The following is a 21314-nucleotide window of genomic DNA, read 5'->3' on the forward strand; positions in this document are numbered from 1 at the left end:
GATTGCTCTAAAGAAAATTCACAAGGTTTGAGATTCATCCCCTTACCTCTCTTTAACAAAATATGCTTGCCAACCTACCACCTTTGCAAAAAAAATTATTGATCCATGAAAGCAAATGATTCTTACAAGTTTGACATGAGATGCCCCGTTACAGGTGATTTCTTGATATATCAAATAATACGATGAGAATAAACTAAATTAAAGAACGGAGCAAAAGATTGTCTGATCAGATCGATGGGACTTCGACGTTTCGGGAGGGGAAAATATATTGTATCTTTATTCATTATCCCATTCTAAACCTAATTTTCTACTCCTTGGCTAATTCGGAAATGGCCTTCTTGCACCGAGTATGCTAGTGCTGGGGTACAATTATGGAATAATACCTTGTCTAGCCTTTGTCGAGCATAATAACCAAACTAAGCGTAGCAGTGCTTAATTTAGTAGATGAACTGCTTAAGATCCTAATAATAATAATAAAAAAAAAAGGAATGCTAAAGGTGGCTAGAGGATGCCTAATCGCTGAAAAACATATATGCAAAGTGATAGGATAAAGAACCGATTATTATGTAGTTTCTACTTTCTGCACTATAGGCTGTGCAGAAACAAGTTAAAGATTGGCTTTATGAGATTCTCATTCTAAATAAAGGTATGAAGTTCGGAGCGTTCACATTTTTATAAGAAAAATCATGCTAATGATTTTATGTAAGCAAAACGTGAGGGATGGATTGTATATATAATAGAACAAACCTTCAAGGATCTTCGCCATTCAACAAACAGAGTGTGAAGTCCCAGGAAAACACTTGTTATTGCTAAAATGGCGATCAAGACTTGTTGCATTTCGGTGGATGGCAAACGAGTCATGAGCTTCGAGCAGTTCAAGCGGTGGTTAAAAACATTTGATGCTGACAAAGATGGCAAGTTAAGCAGAAAAGAACTTGAAGATGCCATACCTGGAGGATGGTTTACAAGGTGGAAAGGCAAGCGAAGAATACGCTCTGCAGACTCCAATGGCAATGGCTTTATTGACGAAAGTGAAATCAACAATCTCGTGGAGTTCGCTCAAAAATACCTGGGTGTAAAGATACTGCAGTTAAAGGACGTTTAGTTTGGTTTTTTTTCTTCTCTCTCGAAAATCAAGGCTTATCGCCCAAGAATTAGAATAATCGAGGTAACATGGACCCAGTAAGGTTAAAATACAAAATTGAAAATAAACCTATGGGTGGGTCATCCATGATCCAATTGTCCCTCCTATATGTACATTTCATCGAACCGAAGTTTGATAACCAATCTGCTGCTGCTGTATTGGCCTTCTAAATGTGTGTTGAACTCTAACTTCCCATTTCCTTGACAGGATCTCCTTCGCTCTATTAACCATAGTGTAGTTAGCATCCACTGTCTTCATACATCCATCTACATTCAACTTTGCCCATTCATCCGGAGGATACTTCCATCCCACCATGCTCACATGTCTATCTCGCATTTCTGGTTTAGCTTCCTCCTCCCATGCTCTTCTAATTTCTTGTACCATACCTCTGATGGTTGCAGTGGTAATGTCATTATGATCATCTATCTCTCCAAAAACCGTCTGACAGGTTATTGATTAGCCACGGCATCAGGGTGGCATTGAAAATTTCTCCCCGTTACTTCGATTTAATGAACATTTTCCAAATGCTCTGGGCTGTTGTACAATCTCGAAGCACATGCAATATTGACTCGACAGATGATGGACAAATAGAGCAGTAGGGGTTACCGGTCAAGTGTCTAGCAAACCTTACCTCATTGTTCATCACTCCGTTATACGCAATCATCCACATGAAGCTCTTTATTCTCTCGGGTCCTCTCCACCCCCAAATAAGTCCCCAAGTTGGGTCGTTGCTTTGCTTGAAACTACCATAACAGTTCCATGATCTTCGGTATTCCCTTCCTCCATCACCTCTATTTCCTTGCTGGTTTCCCTTCCTCCATATTCTCTTCGTTTGCAACCAAGTTCGACACTTCAGCCTTAATAGATTGTCCCTGATTTCGCGGCTTATTCCCCTCTTTGGGATTCAATCTACTGCTGGCTTTACGCCTTGCCTATTTTGCCACCATCCACTGGCCATGTGCTCGACTATCTCTTTGTCAAAAAATCATCTCAATTTAATAGTTTAAATTATTAGGTGAGGTCTCAGGATATAATTTATATTATTCTCTGACACACACCTCAAGTGAAAGCCCCAACACTACTAAAAAATTGATAAATACAAACGGAAATACCGAGGGAATATTTTTGTCGGTAAATTTCCGACGGATTTTACTGACGGAAATATTCCCTCGGTAAAACTGTTAAATCTTGTAGTGCAATAGCTTAAACTGTTAGGTGGGGTCACATGATATGATTTATATTATTCTCTAACACACTCCTCAAGTGAAAGCCCTTTGAGCTTGAAACTTGCACAGACTCACTTTACTTTGTGCCTAATTTTTATCAAATAAATGAGGATAATAAGATTCAAACTCGCGACCGCTTGACCATCAAGGCTATGATACCAAGTCAAGGAATCATCTGAACTCAATAGCTTAAATTGTTAGGTGATGTCTCAGGATATGATTTATATTATTTTTTAACATTACTCTCTGATTACCCGGAATTAGTTGCTCCACATTATCTTTTTCCCTCTCCTCTGTAATAACTATGCTGGGTCTCGGTGGACAATAAATGTAAAACGAACTGATCGGTTGCATTCATCAGTTAATGCTTGAGCATTCCATAAAAAGGCACATACGTTAAGCTTGACACCAGAAAAGCAAGCAAGAAGTTGAAGAGAACAGGCATGCTGCATGCAAGCAACTAGCTATCAGATCTGAACCCATTAATGATGATGAATGATGCTATCCATTGAACCAATTATGACTAGGATTCAATTTAATTGATAAACATATCAACAACTTGACCCTTTTTTATCTCCAGATAATCTACCTCTTTTAATTCAAGCATAATAGTGAGGTTGAACATACGAGAGCATTAAAACGTTGGAAAAAAAAAAATAGATCACCAAAATATCTTCCTTTTTCAATAGATTTCTAACCTAAAAAAAGGAAAGGGTTCTTCTCCAAGCAAGAACATCTGAGAGCATTAAACTGTTAAATTCATGAAATCAGTGTTCTCCGTTTTAATTGATGGGTCCAGCATGAGATTATAGACCTACCAAATTCGAGGTGGGTTTTGGGATATAAGACTCGGATATTTGAGCTGAGACTAATAAAATATTAAGCATAAAGGGACCGAATAGCCTGCTGCTTGAAAGCTTAGGAGTTGTTTTTTAAGTTTTAAAAGTGTTTTTAAAAAATTTAAATTTATTTTTTATTTTTTATTTTAAATTAATATGTTTTTTGTGTTTTAAAATTATTTTGATGTGCTGATATCAAAAATAATTTTTTAAAAAATATATATATTATTTTAATATATTTCTAAATAAAAAATAAACCTCAACCACAATTCTAAACATACTCTTATCGTAGTTTTGAAAAGCTCTGTCTCAACTAAAAATTCAAAAGTGAAAGACTCGGCCCAACAGAAGTAAAAAAACACAAAATAAAAGGAAAAAGAGAGCTCATTCATGCTAATTTAACTTTAACTCGATGAAAACTGAGTCAAATCTATTCAAGGTAATAAAATTTATAAATATTATCAATCTTGAGACTCGAGACTCGATTTAAATTCATTTCAATATATATATATATATATATATATATATATATATATATATATATATATGCATGCGTATACAATATAAAAAATTTATATTTTTTTATCTTATATAATATATAATATGTGCATGCTTTATATATGTATAATATTTTTCATTTTATATAAGAATATAAACCTTAAATATAAATTATTATTTTATTTTAAACAATAAATTGTATATAGATATGGTATAGATATATAAATTTATAGATAATACATACAATATGATATATAGAAACCGGGTGAAGTATTTATCATCTCTATTCACATGCCACGTTTATTCTCAAAATAGTAAAGGAAACCTTACTTCTTTTTCGAAGGATGGAAAAGGCGAACACAATGGAGGTAGCAGAGACTAATAAATTTTGATTAAAAAGAAAGAAGGCTAATAAATTATCCTTTTCTTTTTCCTATGAAGATAAATGGATTGCTCTGAAGAAAATTCACAAGGTTTGAGATTCATCCCCTTACCTCTCTTTAACAAAATATGCTTTGCCAGCCTACCACATTAGCAAAAAAAAAATTGTTGAATTCATTAAATCACAGTTATTAAACCCGGCCCGGCCCGGCGGGTCGACCCGTGACCCGGTCGACCCGGTGGCTGGACCGGTCCGGGTTTAATAAAAGACTGGCTGTGGCAACAGCCCGGCCAAACCCGGGCGACCCGGCGGGTCGACCCGGAACCCCGGTGACCCGGGCGAACCCGGACGAGACCCGATTTTTTTTTTTTTTTTCAAATGTGGGATTTGAAACCCATTAGTATATAGACTCTATGTTTCCATGAAAAAAACCATGTTTTTTCAATGTGGGATAAAAACCTTTTGGTTTAAATATTTCAACTTAAAATGATAACATAGTATATTTTCAATGTGGGATTTGAAGCCCTTTCATATATATATACTATGTTCCCATGAAAAAAACCATGTTTTTTCAATGTGGGATAAAAAACCTTTTGGTTTAAATACTTCAACTTAAAAGAATAACATAGTATCTTTTCAATGTGGGATTTGAAACCCTTTCATATATATACACTATGTTCCCATGAAAAAAACCATGTTTTTTCAATGTGGGATAAAAAATCTTTTGGTTTAAATACTTCAACTTAAAAGGATAACATGATATCTTTTCAATGTGGGATTTGAAACCCTTTCATATATATACTATATGTTCCCATGAAAAAAACCATGTTTTTTCAATGTGGGATTTGAAACCCATTAGTATATATACTCTATGTTCCCAAGAAAAAAATCATGTTTTTTCAATGTGGGATAAAAAACCTTTTGGTTTAAATACTTCAACTTAAAAGGATAATATATTATTTTTTTAATGTGGGATTTGAAACTCATTAGTATATATACTCTATGTTTCCAAGAAAAAAGTTATGTTTTTTCAATGTGGGATAAAAAACTTTTTTAGTTTAAATACTTTAACTTAAAAGCTTAACATAATATCTTTTTAATGTAGGATAAAAAACTTTTTAAAATATTCTTTTAAACTTCATAATATGTATAATCTATATTTACATGGATTTTTTCATATGAAATATTAAAACTTTAATTTTTTTTTAATTTTTCCGGGTTAATCCGGGTTGACCCGAGTTGACCCATGAAACCCGGGACCCGGCCCCTTGGCCGGGTCAACCCCCGGGCCGGGTTTAATAACTATGCATTAAAGCAAAAACAAATGATCCTTACAAGTTATTCTTACAGGTGATTTTTTTATATATCAAATAACACGATGATAATAAATCAAGGCTGTAAAGTATTTTTTTTAAAAAAAAATATGGTTTTTAGAAAAATTAATTTCTAAAAAGTGAATTATTTTTTTTATGATGAATGGTGCTATTTAAAATGAGTTAAAAAATACTTCTCAATATTTGACTATGACATGAAAAATGAGTTGAAGAATTACTTATTAATATTTTATTTTTTTCAAGTGTGTGTATATATATATATAAACATTAAATGTAACTATTTGACCACTTACCATAAAAAAAAAGATATAAAAAGTATGCATATAATATAAATATTTTAAATATAATATTATAGACATACAACCTTTTTAAATATTTTTTAAATAAAATCTATTAATATTTTTTAATTCTTAAAACCTTGTTAAATATTTTTTTAAGTAATATATTAATATATTGTATAATGAAAAATGGGCTTGAAATCATTTTCTGATCTTTATACATATCAAAGAAAATGAGTTAGAAGATAATACATTTTGAGTTATTGATTTTTTTAAAAAAAAAAAATAGTAGAATTTTCTTATAAGATATTTTTGGTATTTAGAGAACATTGAAAATAAATTATTATTTTTATGATACCTAATTGTATAACACAATTGATATGATTTAAAATGTATTATTATTATATAATATAACATGTTTTGTATTCGAATATATTCCCTAGCAATATTATTTAAATTAAAGTATTATATGCATAAATATATGAAATTGATATATTATTTTTTATATAAATATATTATTAATTTATTATTTTCTAATAATACTATATTTTAAAATATATTATTAATATATTATTGTTTACAAATATAAAAATAATAAAATATTATACCACTTTAGTTTTAGTTTTTAAGTTCTTGTTTTTTATTGTTTTAAAGTGGAAAATACTTTTAAAAAGGCCTAGATAAAAGAAAGAAGCAAAAGGTCCTCTGATGAGATTGATGGGACTTCGAGGTTTTGGGAGAGGAAAATGTATTGCCATGGTGTTGTGCTCTTAGGTATCTTTATTCATTATCCCATCCTAAACCTAGTTTTATATTCCATGGCTAATTTGTAAATGGCCCTCTTGCTTCGTTATATTGCTTGCTTTACCCATTTTATATTTTGGAATAATCCTATAAGAATATGGAGTATACCAGAGGGGGGGAACTAGCATGGAACAATACCTGTCGAGCCTTTGTCGAGCATAATAGCTCAAATAAGCTTAGTAATGCCGTTGTAGATGAACGGATTAAAATTAAAATCGTACTAAAAAAGGAATGCTAAAGGTGGCTAGAGGGTACCGAACTGCCGGAAAAAATATATATTTAATCATAGAAACAGATATAAAAACAAATAAATTTGTCTCATTAATAGTTTTTGGAGTGAATATTAAAAGACTCGTCCTCTTTATCTCCGTTACCTTTGTCCCATGTAATAACCTATCGCTAAAAGTTTCTACTTTCTCCACGCAGACACACGTTTAAGATTGCTTTAAAGAGATTCTCATTCTAAATGAAGGTAGGGGGGTTCACCCTTTTATAAGAAAATTCATGCCAAGGACTTTGTTTATGCAAAACGTGCGGGATGGATTGTATATAATGGAACAAACCTTCAAGGATCTTTGTGCATTCAACAAACAGATAGTGTGAAGTCCCAAGAAAACACTTGTTATTGCTAAAATGGCGATCAAGACTTGTTGCTTTTCGGTGGATGGAAAACGAGTCATGAGCATCGAGGAGTTCAAGCGGTGGTTAAGAAAATTTGATGCTGACAAAGATGGCAAGATAAGCAGAAAAGAACTTGAAGATGCCATAGCTGGAGGATGGTTTACAAGGTGGAAAGGCAAGCCAGGAATACGCTCTGCAGACTCCAATGGCAATGGCTTTATTGACGAAAGTGAAATCGACAATCTCGTGGAGTTTGCTCAAAAATACCTGGGTGTAAAGATACTGCAGTTTTAGTACGCTTTGTAGCTCCGGCTTTATTTTTTACCTCTCCTCTGTAATAACTATCCTGGGGTCTCAATGGACTATAAATGTAAAACGAACTGAGTTACATTCATCAGTTAAAGCTTGAGCATTCCATAAAAGGGCACGTACGTTAAGCTTGACACCAGAAAAAGCAAGCAAGAAGTTGAAGAGAAAAGGCATGCTGCATGCAAGCAACTAGCTATCAGATCTGAACCAATGATGATGAATGATGCTATCCATTGAAAAATTGAAGATTTTACATTAAAGTTTCCAGTCATTGCCTACCCTCCCCATGGGATTCCAGTAAACATGTACGTTGATTGGATTACATTAATACTACTATACAAAATTCTACATTTACCCTAGTTGAAACAGGATAATAGGTATAACAGCACCCATTTCAACTCTGTAGATCCTCCATAAATCCCTTTCAGGTCAACACTAATTAGGCGAGCCCAGCACAAAAGCATTACAGGGAGCCGCCTTTGGGATCGGTCTTGGCCACCTGTAATTTTCAAGCATGAAGAGATTATAAGAAATTATAGAAACACATGGCCTGACAATGAAATGTCTGCCAAAGCAAAGCATCTTTATATCTCAGAAAACCAGGTCTATTAGCTAGGAGCAGGCTCTCGCTTTCTAGACAAGATGGCTTCAGACACCCTGCTGTAGTCTAGTACCAAGCCAGGGTTTGGAAGCTTGAAATGAGAGGATCGATGGTGGTTTAAATTTTCAACAGAATAAACAAGTGGGTCCTGGTAAGACGATTTAAATCCTTCCATTCCTCCTTAAAAGACTAATCCTAAGCAACACATTTCAGTTTCCTGAAATTCTTCCAGATGAACTGTACTGACAACTTTAGCCACAAAGGAGGTGTAGCTCCTCGCGGTAAAAATTGCTTGGTCTGCTGTCACTTTGACAAAGCAAGAGTACAACAATGCATGTATCCTAAAATGTATATGGAACCAGCAATCAGGATCCTTGTAGGTTGCCTGGGTAAGGGCAGAAGCTTTTAGAGTTTGAAGCCTCCTAAGTCCTAATGATTATACTTGGAGCAGGAGAGAGATTTTTAAGCTAAGAAATTTTACTCGGTATCAAATGGAGTTCACTGTAGGAAATGGTAATTCGATTCACATCTAGTGGGACAACTGGCATCCCCATGGGCCTAGAAACTAGATCTGGTGCAATGATAGCTGTTAAATTACTCTTGAGTTGCCTTTAGATTATTGTAAAAATTTAAAAAATTTAAAAATATATTAAAATAATATTTTTTTTATTTTTTAAAATTCTTTTTTTATTAAAACGATCCAAAAATACCAAAAACAAAATTAACTTAAAGCCAAAAATATCAAAAATTTTGAAAAACAAGTTAAACCGCAGTTAAACCGCGCTTTCAAACACCCCAATAATGACACAGTAATCCTGATACTTCTAGTGGTGATGGTAATCTACGGAAACGCAGTCCAAGTGGAGTTCTCTTCTGGATACAGTGGGGAACTTAATAGAATTAAGAGCAGCAGAGTGAATTGGCACAAATCCAATCCGGTGGTCCCTTTCAATACCAAGACATTCGTTTATCTCTTGGTGGCTATTCATAATAGATTGTCGACTAGAGTAAGGCAAGTCTTGATGGAGAGAAACATTAGCCCAACTTCTTCTGTGGAGATGGTGATGAAGACAAGGATCACTTATTTTTTTGTTGCTAGTTCTCTAAAGAAGTCTGGGCTTCAATTTTGCAGAAATGTGGCATGAACAGAAAGTGTGGACTGGAGATTTGAATTTAATTGGGCCAGATGCAAGATGCAATCAACCAAAAACGAGCTCCCCTGCTGTGTAGGCTAGTTTGGCCTAGAATGCTACGGTATATGGAATATAGAGAGGGAAATAAATAGTAGAACATATGGTGGAACTTGCTCTAATCCTGCTGTTGTTATAAGATGGGTTAATCAGGTTGTTCATAACAGATTATTTTACACAGCTTTGCTCCAGAAGAATAGTATGCAGTACAAGCATATCGCTTTATGTAATAGTTGGTCTCTTTCTTGACTTCTGCATGGTTCTCTGTTTTCTTTGCTCGTTGTAAAGTTTTGTAGAGGTTAAGCTCCTTCTTAGTATCCTTTTGATTATTTAAATTCTCTCATTCATCAAAAAAGAGATTTCATGTAAATTACCTGAACACTCCATAATAAACATGGCCAAGACCCATATCAATAGTCAGAAGACGGGTAAAGTATCTCCAACTGACGCCATCATATGTCAATAACTGGAGGAGGCAATCTCCAGTAATTCCATGAATTAAAATCCTCCTGTTCCCAATGGAGAAAAAAACGAGACAGAAAATTAGTCACTCCATGGAAGATAACTAAGCCTGGAAATGCAGGCACAGCCTATGTGATGTTATCTGAGTTATTTGACATTGCTTAAGCTAAAATTCAACTCAGATTAGTTGTGCTCATTGTAAGCTGGGAAGAAAAGAATTTATATCAATTTTCCCAGGAAACAAACACTAAGAAAACTTAGCCACCCCTCCAATGGCAACTGATGTGCAAAAATAGCCCATTAGTACAAAGCTCAATGTCTGACTAATTAGCTTGGTATGCACAATAGCTCCATAATTATGAAGATCATAGAGTAGAAAAGGGACACGGAACTAAACCTGCTCAAATGATGTCATGGGTGGAAACATGCCATGCACAAGAGCATGAAGTGAAGTATATGATTTTGTGTCAACACGGCGGTTCACAGCAACTTCACCCTGCAAAATGTAAAAACCATCAGAAGGAAACTTTGTCATCATAGCATCAATAGCACTTACAGTGCCATCTTCCAAGCACGAAGGCCTTGAATTACCTTCGGATTAATGATGAAGATTTTTCCCTTCGGGATTCCAACCTTGAGGTAGCTTATCTCATCAGTGTCTCTATTTCCAAAACCAGCATAGAAAGGATTGCGATCAGAAGGAAACAAAGCCCTGATATCCTGCAACAAGGAAGAAAGCATAAATTCACCCACTTCAGTGAAACTCTGTAGCCTATCAGGTACCAGTAAAGATTTCAAAAAGTTTATCAGGACTAACAGGAAGTTAACTATAATGTAATTAGGACCTCTCTCTCACACACACACATACACACGAAGACAAGATAGCATGTACTATAACAAGAAAAAGAAAAGGAGAGAAAAGATGATCTATGTAGATTTTATGTTACTTAACATAAATGCCGAGAAAATTTAAGCTAAAAACTATCTATGATGTTTGTAACAAAATGAAATAACAAATATACCATCTAGAAGAAAAGGCTTCTCAGTCCATTACTGAAAACTCTAAGGCCTTCTTGCTTTGAAAAGGTGGAAAGAAGAACAAAAGACTTTCCATAGAACAAAAGACTTTCCATAGAGCAAAAACTTCATTAATTTGTTCAAATTAAAAAAACACAAATAGATTCCTTTAATTTACTGTGAAACATCCAAAAGAAATCCATCAGAAACACAAAGCTTAAGTATGAAATGCTTTATAGACCAACACAGCTGCAAGTTAAACAGACATGAGGATTTGAATACATCATGATAAATATGAATTGAGGAGAACTAACCTCCAAACATGCGATCTTGAATTCATGAGGAGCCCTTCTAATGACTGAGAAAGCAGAAAATATACTTAGTTCACACATTATAATCAAGAAACTAATTCATCACCAGAAAAATCAATATATGCTCATAGAACTAATGAAAGTTGCGTTGTTGGATGGGTACAACAACTGAAGCCCAGAAACAAGAACAAGACGTGCATAGCACATTCAAGAACCATCTTTGCCCAGTTCTTAAGAAAATAATGCCAATGGATCCCAGTTACCTTCGCGAAATAGAGAAGGAAAAACTCCATCGGGAGATATAACAATAGGACCATCTGGTAAAGCCTTCCCATCCTGAAAATCAGGGGAAAAAAATTCTCTAAGGGGGAAAATGAGTTGTTAAAACAAAAGACATTTCAGTCACACTTTCTTGGTCCTGATTTCTAATTTCAAAATCCGAGCTAACAGTCAATTCACCTGCTTGAGGTTGACTAGAAATTGTCTAGTATGATAGGCTTGAGAAATTGCACGTGCACTTAGAAAAAGTAATTGATAGCCGTTTTCCTGTAACAAACAAGAAAACAATTTAGGTCCATGTACGGATACAATTTACAACAATGCTTTCACTAATCATTAACCAAGTTGTATGTGACATTTTGCTAAGTTTTGGTTGCTAAAATGAAAGTTGGCAATTTTGTATTCACACTGCCAGATAAGGAACCAGCAAAACCAATCCAAAATGCTGAAAAAAATAAACTTGAGGGATAAAAGATGGATCTCCAGTTTAGACTGTAAGAAGCCTGCCACCAGTGTTTCCTATATTAACAGTGATGAGTGATGAGATGCAATATCGAACACTGCCTCAACCAATTAACATAATATGAATGCTATGCACTCCAGACACATAAGACGAGATATTACAAACCTTAATAGCACAAAACAAATGTGCAACGCCCATTTGTGACCAGTCTACCCCAACCATAGGCATGAACTGACCTAGAACATCCGATCTGTGATAACAATGTAAAATAAAGTGAGTCAGGGGCGCCCAAAAAATCACCAGCACCAATGTGACGGTTTCAAGGAAGCATTTATGTAATGCAACTTGACTTCAAGACTAGTGAGAAATGAAAAGAAAAGGGAGGGGGTTCTTGAGAGAGAAGTTTGCAACTAATAAATTAATGTTAAAGAATGCATGTGATACTACTTTATATTGCATGTGAATTAGTTTGTGGATAAATTTGGTAAATATCTCAAAGTAGTTACTTCCCAGTTCATGCTACAGAAGCTATAAACCTTAATTCAACGGTGTTCATGTAAGCATCATTTCATAAACATTAAAGACAAAGATTCAGAACTTAAACATGAAACTTCAACTTATTATTATTTGAAAATGCAAAAGATGTAAGAAATCTTATTAAACTTGCCTTGTAATCGTCCCATCAACATCGGAGATCACTATGTGAGTGTTCCATTTCCACAGATAAATTCTTGCATCAACCTGTTAAGCAACATAATTTCAAGCAATCACCACTTGAAAATAGAAGGAAATTGGAAAAAGAAATTTAAAAGGCCTCAAAAATTGCAGCTTGAAAAAATGTGAGTATTAATGGAATGAAGGATCACCTGCTGCTTCCCCAGCATTGCAGTGGAAAACGTGAAGGTCACCACATTCCTCCCTTCCTTCAGATTCAAGGATGCCAGTTGTTCAGATGTTGGAGTATTGGCCCTTACCATTTTTTTGGTGACCTTAGGATTAATTACACCGTAATCTTTATCTGTGTGAAGGTTGCAATCTGACATGTTCTCAGAGACAGAACTTCTGGTATCATTTAGAGCTTGCTGTGAAATCTTCCTAGACCTTGATCTTTTGAAAGAGAAAGGCCAAATTCTCCAGCTTCCGCCAGAAGCAACAATCACTTTCGATGAATCCCCTACAAGAGATTTCTCAACTCAGTCAACAGGTATCATGCCTTTTTGTTATTATATGTTTTCAACACCAAATAGAACGATCCCTATAACAGTGGGAGCAGCTACATCACATTGAAAGTAAAGAACACCAAATCTAACAAGAAGCATATCATCCTTCACAGCTGCAGGACCTATAGAAAATTTTTCTATGCCCAGCTTTTGAGAATCAAATGCTGGAGAAGCAGCTTCTTCAGCCCCTACCCCTTCATATAACAAGTGATTGCAAATAAATGTCTGCATAAAAGACAAGGCATGTAACTCTCTAATGATTGCTGCATACAGAACCCTGAATGCCTCAAGTAATTACCAAATGAAAGTACTCTAATTTGTATTGGAATTTGTTTTTTATTGGAACTATAGAAATACACCTATAATTAAAGAGGGGTTTTTTTTTTTTTTTGGAAGTTGAAGAGAATGTCATTGTTAAGCTGAAAGTGAACAATTCCCAAGCAGAAGCAAAGTTAAAGAGGTTGCTGAATTGCTATAGAATGTAATAATGCCATTTTCTCTCTCTGTAACATCACATGTGCTTAATATAACAACTGAGACCCCATAGTAGAAATTTCAAAAATAAATAAAACGTTTTCATTTCAGAGCATTGTCCAAACAACTTGCAATTAATGGAAACACATAGAAATGATATAAATATGAATATCCAAGTTCTCTTACCAAAAGTAGAGCTGGAAACAGAATTTTCAAGATCTTCTGAATTGTGAATACCTTCAATATTAGAATGCTCCTTTGCTGATTGGATTTCATTTTCTGTATCTAACTTTACACACTCTGACTCATTTGTTCTACATAATGTCTCCTCCAAGGATTTGCAAATGGAGTCTAGCGAGTGGCTTAAGGGAAAATGGAGATCATTTGCATCCATGTTGTCAAAACGAGACCTCATGTTGGGTAACGATTCAACCAGCCTAGAGACTTCAGCATCAGTAACACTATGAACTTTGGGAATGCCAATGGGACTTGATGTTATCTTTGAATTTTCTCTCGAGGTTTCAAGATCAGCCAGTTTACTCTCTTGAACAAACTGGTCCGGGGATGAACAAGATACATCACTTGTATCAAAAGACCCATCCATTTCTTCATTTCTTTCCAAACAGAATGAAGGATCATTTTCTTCATCTTTTTCACCAAGAAAATTCGACTCGCACTGAGTCCTGCTTGGTTTGAGTTCATCAAGGTCACTGAAAATGAACTGCTCTTCCTCTGAACTCTCTGGGGCAGGAATAATAGCTGTTTTTGTTGGACCACAACTACCATAAAAGTGTTCTGAACCCCCAAATGAATCCACTGCAGATTGGGGCTCATTCCTGATAATTTCCTTGCCGTTATTTTTCACATCTTGTGTTTTTTGGCCTGTGTTGCTAAAACTCAAAATGGTAACAGTGCTCATTGACTCTAATTCTTCAGCCGAACCAAGCACAGGGTCAGCACCAACCTTTTGAGCATCGGATTTTGACACTATCATTGGAACTTCAAGGTTCACCTTATCATGGATATGCATGCAAGAAGATGGATTTGTTTGATTAGAAAAACTGCTGCTAGCATCAATGTGTTCTGTCTTCAACTCAATGTCCTCAGCTTGCTGATTGAGCATGTCCTGATGGAAAACTACTAATACCTCAGTGTCAACAAAATCAGAAGTTATTGGGTTTATATCATTACAAAAATAGATTAAGGTACAGTTCAAGCATGGGGATGAGTTGCGTCGAGGCAAACAATTGTGGTGTTTGGAGTGAGCTCAACAAAGAAATGCATGAGCACAAGCTTGGCTAAAGCTTCATGGAACTCATGGGCTCACAAGCCTGTGAGTCAAAGCTTGTAATGCTTGGGTTGTTAAAAAATCAAATGAATTGAATTGACCTTTAAAGGCTAGCTACTGGCAAAGCTGCAGGTGCTATTTCCTATTGCTCACAGCAGTTCCTTCTTCCCTAAACTTTAGAAAATTTAAGCATCATTTAAATAAGTTGCAAAATCCCCATTTCTTTGAAATATTTATTAAAAAAACTAATAAGATTCACATTTTTCCAAGAGTTCTTTACAAGAAATAAATGGATTATGGATGAAGATTACCTCAGGTAGTGGCTCAGCTGTCAAATGCAAAGTTTTGGCGGAAAAGTGTGCTTCCCTGGGTCCTCCACTAGCAAGGTACAGTGTTTCATGAGTTTGTTCAGTATAACAGTTCAGCCTCATTGTTGAGCTCTCTGATGTCTCACAATAAATGAAGGATTGAGCTCTGGATTCACTCTCCTCCTCGGAAGTGGCATGATCTGGTAAAGAAGCATCTTTTTCATCACAAGGCTGTTTGTCACCAAAATTCTCGCCTGAACACGCTTCAGGGACGCCAGAAATTTTTGACTCGGGAGCAGAGACCACAGAGATGACACCCTTAGCTTTAACATCAGGATCAGCATTTTGGGAACTAAGTTCATCAATATCTCTTGATAATCCAGATACCACCCCACACTTTTCACCCAAAACACTTTCAGCCATTGTGGAAGTTTCAGCAACTTGATCCATGCTACCTAAAGTTAACATTTCTACACTAGCTTCCTCAGCAGAACACTCGAGGCTCATGAAGCCAGATTGCAAGTCGTTTCCCGTCTCTACATTGCAGGAAACAGTTTCCTCAGCCAACATACAGCGGTCAGCATTGGTTTCAATGGCATCGTGCAAAGATGACTCCTTCTGGCTTTTGTCGTCAATAGCGGGCATATTATCTCCATTACCCTCCAATGCATCTGAAGCAGAAAACCTTGAATCATTATCTTTCCTAGGCTTAGTGGGGTCAAGATTAGTAGACCACCTCACCTCCAACAGATCAGCTGCAATCTCAGCACGCTCCAGTGAAGTCCTTGCCTTGCCAGCACCATCATCTCCCTCTCGGCAACTATCCTCCTTGAATGAGCCACGTCCAAAAACAAGCCCTAATATCCTTGAACGGCGGGAATTAGTCCTAGCCACAATACTCCCATTGGTTCCATCAAGCTGGTCGCCTGAATTCAACTGATAGGCATCATAATTGCAACTTTTTGTCTTCGCTGGCCTCCTATTTTTTTGAGATTGCTCATCCGTCTCATCACTGGAGGACAAAGGATATAAAACAGATTCCTCTTCATCCCCTTCTACCTCTCTGAGAAAAAAAGCTTCCCCTCTCCTATCAAGATACATGTGAAAATCTGCTTCAACTTCATTCACACTAACATTCACTACTTTCTCTCGCGCCTTTAAAACCCCTTGAAATTTACCAAACCGGACATACCAAGGAGATGACTTGAAGCTCCCATCTGGCTGTTCCACTACAATTATATCCACAGCTCCACCAAAAGGGTGAAATGGTCCAGAGACTGTGTACACCCCTCGAGTGATATACCTTCCTAGTCTCTCCACGGCATTCATCTATGATATTTTTGTATTCCACCTAGATCACGAATTCTCAAAACAACACTCAATCATAACTCGTGACCCTGAGTGATGAGCCCCGAAAGATTGTGAGGCTTCTTATTGTTATAGAGCTCAAAACTTGACACACTTATGAACGTTCAAGTATCAGCACAACTTCAATTCTGATAGAACCAGATTGAAAACCAAGAATCAATCACCAATAACCCAATTGATAAAAAAAAATTGAAATTTCTATTGTTTCCTTAGCACAATACCATGACACGCAAATCAAACAAGAAGCCCTCAAGAGCATCAAAGAAAACATTAAAAACCCACCAAATCCATCAACAGTCTAGCCATCAGATGAAGAAGAAAGTGGTCCAACGAATCAGATATCAAAGCTAGCTGCAAAAACTGCACAAGAAATGGACAGAAAAACCCAGAATAAGATGGAAGTCAAGAAGCCACATAAAAGAAAAGCAGGTGGCGTAATAAAAGCATATTCTTTAATAATTATTCGAATGTGCCAAACTGTAACAAACATTAAAATCCACAAGCAGATAAAAGACACAAAAAATCATACATATATTTTACTTACCAGTCATTTTTTCCCCCCAGTTTTACAACAACTATTCAACATTCCTAGAAATAAATTAAAAAAAACAATAACCATGAGATGAGAGAAAGGGTCAAATCCCACAAGGGCCATCAGGCTTGGCGATCTCTACATGAGAGAAAGAGAGAGAGCTTGGAGACAGACGTCTGGCATCTCGATTTTTAAGAGTTCAGGTGTGGTATTGTGTGTTATTTTAGGTGGGGAACTCATGGCCCGGGTTTTACTGTAACGCCTTTGGCAGTTATTTTATATTTTTATTTGTCTCTGAAATCCTGAGCTGATCACGAGACACGTGCATAGAATGGAATGACTCGTGTTTGGTCCAAAATCTAATTCTTCCAAGACAACAAAAGTGTTTCGTCCAAATTACTTTTCAAACAAAAATTATTTTTTAACGTTTGTTTTATTAAATTTTTTTAATTTTTTAAATTTAGAAAAAATTATCATAATATTTTTATAGCTTTGTTGTTTTAATTATATTTTAAAAAATTATAGTTTATATTTATATGGATGTAATTTAAAATATAACAAAAAAATAAATATAAAAACTACTAAACTATAACTCAGTAATTTTCTTTCATCTTTAGATCAATACTATATTTTTTTATCCGTAAAGAATCATAATATATAATTTTGTTAGTGCTACATTAACCGTTTACATATAGAATAAAAATTTACATGTAAGAAGATAAAAATATAAAATAATTAATTAATTTTATAGTGAATTTTGTATTTTAAACATAAAAAATATTAAAAAAAATCCATTTATCCCTCTATTTTCATATTTTATGTCTTAAATCACTAATTTAAAGCTATTATATTATAAATAAATAAAAAACTAGATGGTGGCCAGTGGTAAGAGCTTGGTACCAAGAGGTTTGCTCCCTCTGTGGTCTCAGGTTTGAGCCTTGTGGTTGCTCATATGATGGCCACTGGAAGCTTACATGGTCGTTAACTTCAGGGCCCGTGGGATTAGTCGAAGTACGCGCAAGCTGGCCCAGACACCAACATTAAACTAAAAAAAATAAAAAATAAAACACACTGGAGAATATTGATGCGTCATGTGGATTGGTATATGTTTGTGAAACATGAAATGCATCCCCTGTGACTTGAACGTAGATATGTGGCAACACGATGCAAGTTTTTTTTATACATACCTTCTTCGGGCTTTAATTAAAGATTATTACTCCATGTTATGGAATTCAACTCTTTATTTTATTTTATTGAAAATAACTACTAATATTTTATTAATTATTCCTTCACACATATTGAAGAAATAGAGGGCAGGGGAAGAAAAAAAATGAAACACATGACACACATAAAATAATAAAAATATTTACACTTAAAATTTCTTTTTTATTTTTCTTTTAAAAGTGGTTTCAATGAGTAACTAATTTATGCTCCTAACTACTCATTGATTACCATGAAATTTATCGGTATATTCAAGAAGGATAGAAAATTTCCAAGTGAATATATTCCTATAATTTTTAGTGGGTCATTAATTTCATTTCCTCTCTTGTTTTTATATTTATTTTTTAAACAAATAAATTCTAAAAAATAATTAATAAGATATCATTCATGTACTATAAAAATTTCCAACTAATTCTTCCTTTTTCAATTGATTTAAGATGAATAATCTATATTCAAATTAGTATATCCATGAAATCGTATCATTTTGATGTATTGATATTAAAAATAATTTTTAAAAATAAAAAAAATATCATTTTAATACATTTCTAAATAAAAAAACACTTTAAAAAACAACCGCAATCAAACTATGATATAGGCTGTATATATCTAACATGGTCATTAGGTTGGCTGTTCGGGTAGCAAGAAAAGATAAAATTAAGTGTCTTGTATTTGTTTTATAAAACATTTTAACATCATGAATTTTACAATATTTGATGAGTATAAATATAAAGAAAATATAATAATAACAAGATAATAATAGCGTGTTGTTGTGGTGACAAGAGAAATATAAAGTAGTAAATAATACCTGTGACATCAACAATGATAATGACGTGGTTAAAATGGTTAAATAATATTGTAAGTTGATATTTATTTATAAATTATTTTATGTTTTTCACTGTATGAATTGAATTTATGAATTAACGATAAAGTATATTAAATCAGTCAGTTTTCTTACAAAGTATTTCATATAAAACAAAAGAAACTATAATGAAACAGTAGCTTGCGCTGTCCCAACAAGCAAATCTCAACAGTTACAAGTCAACATTTATTTGTATCTCTGGAAATATAATCGTATATTTTTGTATTTTCACCTTTTCATCCGGGCATGGATAGGTAGTTGGAGGCGAGACGAAAGTGACTTCATACATCTCCTAGAAAGTTTGACCTGCGAAGTCAGTTTTTTTTTTTTTTTCAAAACCGTAGTTATATACGTTTTAAAAAATGTATTTGATATAAAAAATATTAAATTGATAATTTTTTAATGTTTTTTTATTTTAATATATTGGTATTGAAAATTAAAAAAAAATTATGTAAAAATACACTTATTTTTTTCTTCAAATTGTGGCTATATACGTTTTAAAAATATATTTAATATAAAAATATTAATTGATGTTTATTAATAATTTTAATAAGTTGATATTAAAAATAAAAAATTTAAAAAATTATTTTTATGTATTTTTATATGAAAAAACATTTAAAAAATACTGGGACTTTATTTCCAACCACAATCTAAAAATATTTTGGCAGGACGCATAGGATATCGATGTGACGTGTGGGCACACTCGCTTAATGTCACATTTCTGCTTTCAGATTGATTTTAATTATACGTTGCAGCTTTCCTCACATGTTAATACGTGTGTTACACATGTCAAATATTTTTTTTTCATTTCATTTAATTTTATCTATACTTTTTTTTATAACTCTTTAATTTAATGTTAAAGTTTATCCCAATTGGGCCCTTACTTAGCCCAATAAAGACTCAGCTGGGGAGAGACAATGTTACGTGAAGAAAAAAAAAAGAAAAAAAATGCCCAACAGACCATAAATGCAGCCTGATTGAACACAGCAAAAGAGCAGAAATGTTATCGTGTATGTGATTGTTTTTACATTTTAAAAATATTTTTAAAATTTTAATTTTTTTTATTTTAAATTAATATTTTATTAATGTTTTTAAATTATTTTGATATGCTGATATTAAAAATAATTTTTTTAAAAAAATATATTATTTTAATACAATTCGAGTAAAAAATATTTTAAAAAACAATATATTTTAAAAATCTGGCGCAATAAACTGAGACTAATAATATATATATATATATAAAATCCTCATGATTTTGATTTTTTTTTCACTAAATTTTTTTACCAAACCCACGGAAAACTATGGCATTTGGTATTAGTTTTCAACAATTTATTGGTAAACCTGCCCATAGGAAGTACATAGCCAAGATTCAACTCTCCATTGATGTGAATGTAAAAGTCTAGGCAAGTACCACTGTAATTAATAAGCGAGTCTTTTTTTTTCATTAGTTTACTTCGGGTAGGTTTAGAATTGTGTGACAGTGGTTTAAAATGATTTTAGTTTAGGAATGTATTAAAATAATTTTTTTTAATTTTTAAAAATTATTTTTAATATTATCATATTAAAACAATTCAAAAATATATATATATAAAATTTATTTTCAACAAAAAAAAAAAGGAGTAAATCAAACAATTAGTCTCTCTAGTTTTGTAAAATAAACTGAATAGCGCCTCTAATTTCAAAAAACTAATCAATTAATCCTTTTTATCCATTTCATGCTTTTGTTTTCAATTTATCTTGTTTTTTAAGAAATGGAATTAAAGAAAAAACAGAAAATACAAAAATATTGACGAGAAAAATACACTTCTTAAAACCAAATTAATGTTAAACTAAATATGGTCAACACTAATCAAGGAATTAATTAATTAGTTTTTAAAACTAGAGAGATTATTTAACTCGTTTTGTAAAACTAGAAAATCTAATTTATAATTCACTAAAAAAAATGCACTCCTTTAACTAATTTTTTTTTCAGAAAAAAAAAAAAAAAAAAAAAACAACGAAGCGGCACGACTGAACAAGGACAACCTCGGCCAATGTCCAGATAAATTGGGCTTAAGAGTGGCTGTGCTTCAGCTAGGCTAGATTCACTTAAGCTAAGGGGCTAGCTAACATGTCACCTAATTTAACAGGCCCGCTGTCAAGGATCCAGCTAATAATAGTATTTCTAGATTTGGTCCAAGTTCCATCCTATGAACCGCCGGTTGTCAAACCCAGCTAGAGGTTTGACCCATTTCCCACTAGAATCATTTTTTTATTTATTAAAATAATATTATTCTTTTTTAAATA

The 21314-nt window shown here is 33.7% G+C and overlaps 1 protein-coding gene and 1 long non-coding RNA gene across 9 annotated transcripts; one reads left to right on the plus strand and one right to left on the minus strand.

The window, feature by feature from the left end:
- Window positions 1-645: 645 nt before the first annotated feature.
- Window positions 646-7812, plus strand: LOC127904256 (uncharacterized). The gene is made up of 2 exons (XR_008057239.1): window positions 646-969; window positions 7294-7812. It is a non-coding gene; the product is annotated as an uncharacterized LOC127904256 (long non-coding RNA).
- LOC18104909 (phosphatidate phosphatase PAH2) lies at window positions 7650-17177 on the minus strand. 8 transcript variants are annotated; one of them, XR_002977649.2, is made up of 14 exons: window positions 16961-17177; window positions 16699-16776; window positions 15052-16544; window positions 13639-14578; window positions 12625-12932; window positions 12426-12499; window positions 11924-12008; window positions 11476-11562; window positions 11280-11352; window positions 11020-11063; window positions 10280-10408; window positions 10086-10184; window positions 9601-9735; window positions 7650-7934 (listed from the first exon to the last, which is right to left on the minus strand). XR_002977649.2 is itself a non-coding variant. In XM_024584682.2 (11 exons), the coding sequence occupies exons 1-11, from the start codon at window positions 16375-16377 to the stop codon at window positions 9679-9681; spliced, it is 3222 nt and encodes a 1073-aa protein (XP_024440450.2). In that variant the 5' UTR covers window positions 16378-16887; the 3' UTR covers window positions 9340-9678. The 8 variants fall into 8 exon arrangements, 1 of the variants encoding a protein (XP_024440450.2); XR_002977650.2 differs by having other exon boundaries at window positions 16638-16776; XR_008057238.1 differs by having other exon boundaries at window positions 15052-16776.
- Window positions 17178-21314: the final 4137 nt, after the last annotated feature.

Source organism: Populus trichocarpa, chromosome 14 (assembly GCF_000002775.5).
Source record: "Populus trichocarpa isolate Nisqually-1 chromosome 14, P.trichocarpa_v4.1, whole genome shotgun sequence".
NCBI classification, from domain to species: domain Eukaryota; kingdom Viridiplantae; phylum Streptophyta; class Magnoliopsida; order Malpighiales; family Salicaceae; genus Populus; species Populus trichocarpa.

Coding starts and splice junctions, on each gene's coding strand:
- LOC18104909 (XM_024584682.2), bottom strand. CDS start 16,377: ATGAATGCCGTGGAGAGACTAGGAAGGTATATCACTCGAGGGGTGTAC. Junction 14,579..15,051: donor CAGCTGAGCCACTACCTGAG/GTAATCTTCATC, acceptor GTTTTCCATCAG/GACATGCTCAATCAGCAAGC. Junction 12,933..13,638: donor TGTTTCCAGCTCTACTTTTG/GTAAGAGAACTT, acceptor AATCTCTTGTAG/GGGATTCATCGAAAGTGATT.